This window comes from Bison bison, unplaced genomic scaffold (genome assembly GCF_000754665.1).
Source record: "Bison bison bison isolate TAMUID 2011002044 unplaced genomic scaffold, Bison_UMD1.0 scf7180017864213, whole genome shotgun sequence".
NCBI classification, from domain to species: domain Eukaryota; kingdom Metazoa; phylum Chordata; class Mammalia; order Artiodactyla; family Bovidae; genus Bison; species Bison bison.
In genome coordinates this window covers 6,707,702-6,716,532 of record NW_011494785.1, presented here as the reverse complement: position 1 = coordinate 6,716,532, position 8,831 = coordinate 6,707,702, and the positions used below count along the sequence as shown (strand labels likewise).

At 58.1% G+C, this 8,831-nt stretch overlaps 1 protein-coding gene across 1 annotated transcript in view; it reads left to right on the top strand.

Annotated features, from left to right (window-relative positions):
* TMEM184B (transmembrane protein 184B) overlaps positions 1-8,831 on the top strand; it is a 51,161-nt gene that overhangs the window by 37,739 nt on the left and 4,591 nt on the right. Inside the window, exons 4-9 of the mRNA XM_010845225.1 lie at positions 1,819-1,909; positions 2,406-2,481; positions 5,584-5,675; positions 6,464-6,633; positions 7,092-7,388; positions 8,705-8,805. Of these exons, the coding sequence (XP_010843527.1) occupies positions 1,819-1,909; positions 2,406-2,481; positions 5,584-5,675; positions 6,464-6,633; positions 7,092-7,388; positions 8,705-8,805 (827 nt within the window). The remainder of the gene's footprint in view (positions 1-1,818; positions 1,910-2,405; positions 2,482-5,583; positions 5,676-6,463; positions 6,634-7,091; positions 7,389-8,704; positions 8,806-8,831) is intronic.

Here is an 8,831-nt window from a genome sequence, read left to right as displayed (position 1 = left end):
GGAAGGTGGGCAGATAAACAGCCATGACCGCCGATGCTGAGGGTGCCAGCCACTCTCCTGAGCACCTTGCATACTCACAGAAACCCCACCACCTCCTAACTTGATAGGAGCTCTTTGTGCCCCTGTTTAACAGATGAGAAAACTGAGCCACAGAGAGGCACCCAGCAGAGCCACATTGCGAACCCTCTGCTGTGTGTCTCTAGGGGGATCGTCACAGCACAGGTGGCCAGTGCTATGGGTCCTGTTTATACAGGGTGCCACCTGGGCCCCTGTTTCCCAGCCCCCGACATGAACCCTTAGTAGGTTAGACCAACTGAGGGGTGTACAGCCCTTTCCAAGTGGCTAAAGGCCAGTTTTACCTACAGACATGTGGCCAGGGTCTGCTGTGCTCCAGTTCCAGGCAGTCAAGCTTCTGTGTTAGTGTATGGCGAGGGCTGGGCCCACGCTAATCTCAGTCAGTGATCACACTCCAGCGGGGAAGGGCTGCCTGGTGTCTGCAAATCAGCACGTTCCGTGGATGTGGGATGCACGCGTCCCCATGGTGGTGGCCAGGGACTTCTCAGGAAAGGTGATGTCTGACAGTTGGCGGTTCCAGGAGTGCAGAGGGCAGGGCACAGGCAGTGGGACCCCCGAGGGCAGAAGCTCGAAGGGCATAAGACCCTGCCAAGGGGAAGGGGGTGCCTTGTGTTTCTGGGAAGGAAATGTGCGGGCTGTGCAGGGACCAGGCTACCTGCTGAAAGGCCTTGAGCTGAGCCGGGGGCCTGCTCTGGGAGCCTCGAAGGCCTTTCTGCTGCACGCGGACGCGGCGGGTCAGATGAGAAGGGGCCTGCTGGCTGCAGGGCCGCTGGTGCGTCTCCCTAGATCTTCTTACCCCCTGACCCCGCCTTGACCCTCCCCTTGGCCTCACTCCTCTGCCGGACGCCTGTCCTGTTCCCCTGCCCCCGCCCCTGGCCTGCCTCCTGCACCTTTCCTCCACACGTCCTCCTCCTCTCTGTGCCCTGGCTTCTGGCACATCCTGGTACTTCTAGTACCCTGCAGGCAGCAGCCTTCATTTGCTGACCCCTCAGAAGTCCTCTGACCAGGAGACCTATGACAACGTCGTGCTGTATTTATAGCACTCACAGCATACTTCTACTGTGCCCCCGTTGGAGGCTGTTGCAGATTTTGTATCTTTGTGGGCGATGTCAAGCTGTGTCCTGATTCAGAACGCGCTGGCCCAGCTTCCCGAAACATTTGCACTGTATTTTGGGCACCTCTCATACGTTTTGTTGTAGCTTATCGTGCAGAGGCTAAGATGCTGCTACATGCTGATGAATGCATAAGGGTTCTTTCTGTCTCATTCTTGCTGAGAATTTCTCCTGAGATCCTTCTGGAGAATGTTTAATTGTTGCTTGGTCGTAAAACTGTGATTTGTAACACAGAAACAGAAAAGTGCATAAAACTAGTAAACAATTATAAGGCCAAAACCCAGAATGTGCACCCTGCCAGCTCTTCAAGCCCCCAGCCTACCTGTCCAGCTCGCCCCTCACAATCCTGCATTTGGTGGTAATCACGTTCTTGCCTTTCTTTAAGGTGAGACCAGCAGCGTCTGTGAACACCGTGGTGTAGCTGGGCCTGAGTTTGATTATACACATGGAATATCCCCTGTGGGTTCTTACATTCCTGAGGTCCGCCCCCCACCCCTGCCACTTCCAGTCCTCCCCACCTCGTCTCTGTCTGTGACTGTGGTTCATTCACTTTTGTTGCTGTTTAGAATTCCACCATCTGTTTATCCGTTCTGTTGATCTGAGTGGTTTTCTCTGGACTTTGTTTTCACAGCCTTGGTCATCTATAATTTCCTGAGCCTGTGCTATGAATACCTCGGAGGGGAAAGTTCCATCATGTCAGAGATCAGAGGGAAGCCCATCGAGTGAGTAAAAAGTCCCCGGGAGCCTTCCCCACTGCCCTGTTTCCTGGGCCTGACGTTCTCTGAGCCGTCCTGGCATCGGCCAGTCACACAGACCATCTCTGCCTGTGACCTTGACCTACTCTGCCTCTCTTGCACCTCCTGAACAAGGTCATTCACTGGGACTCTGGGGAGGGCCTGCCTGGCTTTCTCCTCATCTCCCTTCCTGTCCTTTACTGTCTGCCTATGTTTTCCCTCTTGCAGTTTTCACATTCAGTGCCTTTCAGGTTGATTTGTTATCCCAAGGGTTCCTGCCGCATATACTGTGTCTCTCCCAGTTCTTGGCCTCAGGCTCAAAGACTGCCCAGGATCTGAGCTTGATCCCCACCCTGGCCTGCTCCACCCCGGCTTGTCAGGGTGTGAAGGAGTGAGGGTGGCCTGCCCCCGCCACTGAGTCCCAGCTTTCCTGAGTCCCAGCTCTTTCTTTGCTCACCAGCCCTTCTCCGCTCGTCTCTTCCAGGTCCAGCTGTATGTATGGCACCTGCTGCCTCTGGGGAAAGACTTACTCCATCGGGTTCCTACGGTTCTGCAAGCAGGTGGGTACCCCCTGCAACTGCCCTGGTCACAAGCTGCAGGCCGGGGACCAGGAGCCTGGGTCTATGCCCTGGAGCGGCAGCTGCAGGGACCAGGCTACCTCTGATTGACAGAGCAGTAGAGGCAGGCGTCAGGCCAGGAGGACCCTGCTCCCGGCCCGCCAGCAGGGTTCCCATTTCCTGCAAGGCACCCACTCCCCGAGCTGTTAGGGATGCGCGAGCACTGGCAGGGTGTCCTCAGAGGAACATTGGCAGGTACCCCAGGGGTGTCTGATGCAGGAAGTGGCCCCAGACGCTTGCTCATTTCATCCAAGTCTTGGTGTGTATGTGTGAGAGTCCGAGGAAGTGCATGGCGATTCTGGAATCTCATTGTGAAAACCTATCAGCTGTGGCTAGAGCCAGGAGGGTTTCTGCATTGAGGAACACGATGGAACAGACCTGCGCAGCCTCTGGTTCTTTCCCCCGTTTCCCGCTTGGCAGGCAGCCCAGCAGCTTCCAGTTTCCAGACCCGCCCTCCCAGTGGTCTCGAGTAGCCTGGGAGGAGGCAGCGTGGTGTTGCGCTCAAGTGCCTGGGTCTGGGTCTCTGACCGTCTGAGTTTGAATTCCAGCCTCTCCTCTTGACTATGTGACTTTGGCTAAATTACGAAACCTCTCTGAGCCTTGGTTTCCTTTTCTCTGAAATGAGCAGAATGATACTTAACCTCAAGGGATGGTTTGAGGAACAGATGAAGGAAAGCCCTTAACACAGCCCTGCCTCTGAGCCTGCCATCCCTTGCTCAGGAGGGCCTCAGGCACCGTGCCCCACTGGCAGGACCCCGGCTTCATCTCCACAGGGCCCATCAGCCCGTCCAGCATCGTGCATCATCATCTTGGGAGATGAAACTCACAGCCCATCCCCAGACCTGCTGGAGGCTGGCCTCCCTGCTCCCTCCTGGGCGGGGCTGGGGCACGGCCCCACCCTCAAAGCCCTGCTTGGATGGCCAGTCTCCAGTTCTTCCAGATCTTCCTTCCCTCGGGTGTTTCTAAATTCAAAACCTCCCTGCGGGACCTGCAGGGAAAGAGTTCACACTGTCCTGGCTTCAGGGTGGGGCCTCTGAGAGCCTTTGTTTACTAGTGCTGGCCCAGCTGTGACTCTCTGCCTTCTTCTTGGAGGATCAGATTGTGTACGAAGTGTTGACGCCAGATCACTAGCTTCGTTGCCTTGTTGGAAATTACTCCCCAGCCTTGTGGGCCCAGATGTTCCGCTGCTGGTCCTGGAGGTGGCGGGGACAGGTAGTCAAAGGCGAGAACTAAAGAAACCTCTCACCCTTTGCCCTTGGAGAGAGGACACCGCGGCTTTGTCATCAGGGCCACCGTCTGGGTCTGAATCCTCTGCCGCTTCAGCCAACACCCCCCCATGCTTTGGTTTCCTTATCTGTACCCTGGGGGTGATGACAGACTTACGTCAAGGGGCTGTCCGGAGCACCACATGAGCTGAGCCAGGGCAGCACCAGCGCTTATTTCGGACATGCTGCTGACCCTCCCCAAAGGTGCTGATCCCGCTTCCTCGAGGGGGTGGGGGGCAGCAGGGTTTGTGGGCATCACCCATCTAACCCCACCATGTGCGCCTCTCCTCTTGGCAGCCCTGCAGCTCAGCTCGCCCTGGCCTCCCCTGCAAACCTCACTCGAGCCCCTCTCGGATCAGAAACTTAGGGTTCCACAGGTTACTTTCTCTGCTCTGAGGTCCTTGCCCCATTTGGAACCACAGCAGCTTAGCCTTTGAAAGCTAATCCCACCTCCCCAAGCAGGACTTTGTGGCAGACATTTATTGGGTTTCTAGAGAGTGGTAAATGGCAACCCACTCCAGTGTTCCTGCTTGGAGAATCCCAGGGATGGGGGAGCCAGGTGGGCTGCCATCTGTGGGGTCGCACAAAGTCAGACATGACAAGCGACTTAGCAGCAGCAGCAGCAGAGAGTAGTAAAGTGAAAGTTGCTCTGTCGTGTCCAACTCTTTGCAACCCCATGGACTGTACAGTCCATGGAATTCTCCGGCCAGAATACTGGAGTGGGTAGCCTTTCCCTTCTGGGGATCATCCCAGCCCAGGGATTGAACCAGGTCTCCCACATTGCAGGCGGATTCTTTACCAACTGAGCCACCAGGGAAGCCCAAGAATACTGGAATGGGTAGCCTATCCCTTCTCCAGGGGACCTTCCTGACCCACGAGTCAAACGCAGGTCTCCCGCATTGCAGGTGGATTCTTTACCAACTGAGCTACCAGGGAAGCCCGTAGAGAGTGGTGCTTCTCGTGATTACATGGGCACTGCAGCTCCCCTCGGCATTTACTGGGGCCTCTGGAGGGACTTGTGAAAACTCTACTGAGGGCTTCTTTCAGTGGCAGAGGCCTCTGCTGAGTGCTCAGAGGTGGGAGACCTCCAAGGGCAGCCTGTGTGGTCTTGTGCTTCAGTCCCTGCACAGCGACCCTGCCTCGGGCTGGTTACAACCGTCCTTCACGCACCGCCACTCAGAGGCTGAGTGACTGCCCCCTTGAGCTTCCGCAGCGGGTAGTTGATGAGGCCAGAATTCAGACTCAGTCGGGACTCCAGGCCTTTCTTGGGCTTTGGGCTACTTCCTACTTTGGGGTCATCCCCATCGTCAATAAAACCCCAGCTCAACATAAATCCTAGACCCAGGCCCAGAGCATGGGGCAGAGGGCCAGACCTGGGGTGGACGAGGAGGCCCTCACCCACCCAGAGTGGGAGGCCTGCTCCCCACTGCCGCCTGTACACCGGCACTTAACCCCTCGCCCTTGTCTGCTGTCTGCCCCTGGGCCGAGCTTGTGCCCCTGGCTGCCCCCTCTGCCAGTCCTCCCATCTTAGCATGTTCAGTGGTCTGTCCTGTGGAATCTCTGTCTCTGCGTCTCCTCCATTCTTCCTTCACACCCGTCTTCGCACGCAGCCGCGTTGCCCTATTACTGTCTCATGTCTTCTGCAGACAGCAGTTCCACCGGGGGCAGGACAGTGGGTCTCTCCCATCCGCTGGCTTCTGGCACCAGCCCAGCTGGCCAGAGGAGGTGCTGCTTCCGTGGTCCGTGTGCTCAGCCTTGACTCTTGCCTTATCCCCAACAGGCCACCCTGCAGTTCTGCGTGGTGAAGCCGCTCATGGCCGTCAGCACCGTGGTCCTCCAGGCATTTGGCAAGTACCGGGATGGTGACTTTGAGTAAGTGGCGGGTCCCCTCCTCCGAGGTGCATGTGGGGAGGAATGGGCAGCTCTGCCCAGAGGCTCAGGCTCTGGCTGAGGGAAGCGGTGGCCGCAGACTGGCCCCACGCCTGTGTCTGTCGTCCTAGTGGAGGGCAAGCCTGACCCCATCTGTCCTCACGCCTCTCTGCACCCCTGAGTTGCCAGGGCCGGAGCCTGGCAGTGGTGCCATCACACTTGGCCTCGCCTCTGACAGAGGAGCATCTGTCAGACAGTGGGGCCCCTGGGGGGAGGGGGGCAAGAAGGGACAGTGACCATTCCCGGGTAGGGGACGAGAGAGCCATATCCCTGAGATCCCCAGCTCGAGTCTCTTCTACATGGATTGACACACACGCCCCACTTGAGGGTTTAGTGAACATGACTGTGTGTCTAGGCCCTGAGCTTGCACACACACCCCCTGTAACCCTGCACGACAGTCCCTGGGGGTCGGTGAGCAAACAGAGGCTCAGAGGGAATGTAACGTGGCTCAAGTGAAAAGAGCCAAGCCAGGTTCTGTCCCTTGGACCATCAGGCTGAGACCCTGCCCCCGAGGCCGCCTGGAGTCCTCTGCCAGGAGCGTGGGCAATGGAGCTGCAGGTGGCAAGGCTCACCAGTGCTCTGCCCACTTCTATCAGTGGCTTGGGGAGCACTGCTCAGGGAGCCTTCTGAGAGCCATGTGAAGGGGCATGCGGGCAGGGCAAAAGGGGAAGGAGGCCCCTTGTCGCTCAGAAGGGTCTGTTCAAACCCGAGAATGTCCCCGGTTCCCGCAGCGTCACCAGCGGCTACCTCTACGTGACCATCATCTACAACATCTCCGTCAGCCTGGCCCTCTACGCCCTCTTCCTCTTCTACTTTGCCACCCGGGAGCTGCTCAGCCCTTACAGCCCTGTCCTCAAGTTCTTCATGGTCAAGTCTGTCATCTTTCTTTCCTTCTGGCAAGGTGAGCCTCCTCCCGGCCCCTGCGAGGCCAGCCTGTGCCTCCCTGTCCCCTCAGCCTCGTCCTCTGCCTCCTGCTCACCATCCCCGGTGCCCCGAAGGCCTGGGCCATGGGGTTGCCATGGGCGATCCTGGCTGGAGCTCAAAGGGACCTCTGTCCACTGAGCACCTGTGGAGCATGAAGTCTGGGCCCCCAGGGCCTTTCACTGGAGCCAGGAGCTTTGGTGGGATTGCTTCCTGGACAGAGGGATCTCAGGGTTGGTGTCCAGCCAGGACCTGGGGGGTAGTTTCCTCAAGGCTCCGGCTTGTGTCAACAGCCCCACCCAATAGGAGTAGCTGTACACCCCGCTTTCATCCTCCCGGGGGCGTGTGGCACTGGGACGCTATGTGGAGGGAAAAGGAGAAGGGGATCCAGTCTTGGGCTCGAGGCCCATAGCGCCCCTTCCACACCTCCCCTTCCAGGCATGCTCCTGGCCATCCTGGAGAAGTGCGGGGCCATCCCCAAGATCCACTCGGCCCGCGTGTCGGTGGGCGAGGGCACCGTAGCTGCTGGCTACCAGGACTTCATCATCTGCGTGGAGATGTTCTTTGCAGCTCTGGCCCTGCGGCATGCCTTCACCTACAAGGTCTATGCCGACAAGAGGGTGGACGCACAAGGTATGAGCCAGGGTCCTAGAGTCGACCCCCGACCCCCCACCAGCTGGAAGAGTGCTTCCCGGCCCTGCCCCCCGGCCCCTCCTGCCTCCCAGGGTCTTTCCGGTATTGATGGATCAGGAGGTCAGGAGGGGACCCTCGGTGTAGGAAAGGGGCCACAGAGGTCCAGGCACCCCTGCCCCCAGTTACAAGGTGTCGATGGGGGTGGGGACTGGTCCTGGAAGTTGGTGGGGGTGAGGACTGGTCCAAGAGACCCCTGGTCTCTTGCAGCAGGTCTGGAGTATGGAACCCTGAGATGATAAAGCACAATATCCCCATGGGAAGGCCAGGACAGAGACCCTGGGTTAAACAGATTCCTAAGTTCCTGATATTGAACAGCATTATCCATTTTGTCCTGTATTTCCTTGTCTCTAAAGCTTTTTTTTTAACCTGATTACTTCTAAGAAACAGACTCGGATGGTAATAGCTTTTAACAGCTTTCTTTTTACACCTGCTAATCTTCGCTTTGTTAGAACAGCGGTTGGCAACCCCAGTTGTATATTAAGATGCCCTGGAGACACTCACCCTCAGAGATTCTGCAGTACTGGCCCTTGGGTTGGGCCCGGCAGGAAGTGCCGACAGCTCCCCAGGCAATTCTAACATGCTCTCAGGAAAAGCAGGGGCTGGGGCTGCCTCTGGCTGCTGCTAGGCAGAGAGGGGAGGCTTGGGACGAGGAGGAAGAGGCTGGCAATGCCTGAACCAGCTCGCCCCTCGAGGAGGCAGGAGGGTCTGGGGAGGAGGAAGTCTCCTGGTCTAACACATCTACCCACGGGGTTGGTGGCTGCCAGGTCTTGGGGTAGGTGGCTGAAGGCCCATGGCCCACTTGCCTAGGCTCACCACCTGTGCCCACCATGGGCTCACTGGGCATGCTGAGCTGAGTGTAGAAACACTGGCCTGGCCTTTGCAGGGCTCCTCAGGGGCCCCCTCCCACCCTACTTGTCTTGTGCTTTCCCTGGTTGAGAAGGGGCCTTAAAAACCTGCGGCTGCTGTAGGTGTATGGACTGAATCACCTCCAGGCCTCTCAACTCCTGGGCAGCTGATTACGTTCACCCAACACACTTGCCGCCTGGGCATTCTCCATCCTTTTTCCGGTTCGGATTCTACGCTTAGTGCCAGAGGGGCTGTGCTGGCCAGGGCTCACCGCTGCTGGCTGGCATCCCACCCGCTTCCCATCAGTTGGAAGAGATGTGGCCAGCACTCTCCCAGTGTCGAGGGCAATGTCCCTGGGACCTGGTCACCCTGGTGCCTGGAGCCTAAGGTTGTGGCCGAGAACCCTTTCTAGACCATTAATGTCTAACATGGTTTAAGGCCCTGCTTCTGTGGCCCTCCCCACAGAGGCTCTCCGCGGTCACCTGGGCTCTCTTCTTGCCCACTGCCCCGAGACACATCCACCCCCAGCCAGAAGCAGTGTGGCCAGGCATCCAGCTCTAGCAAGGACCCCAGCCCAGCCCGGGGGAGCTGCTGCATGCCCTCGCCCACCACTGTGCGGGTCCTAGGCCGCTGTCCACC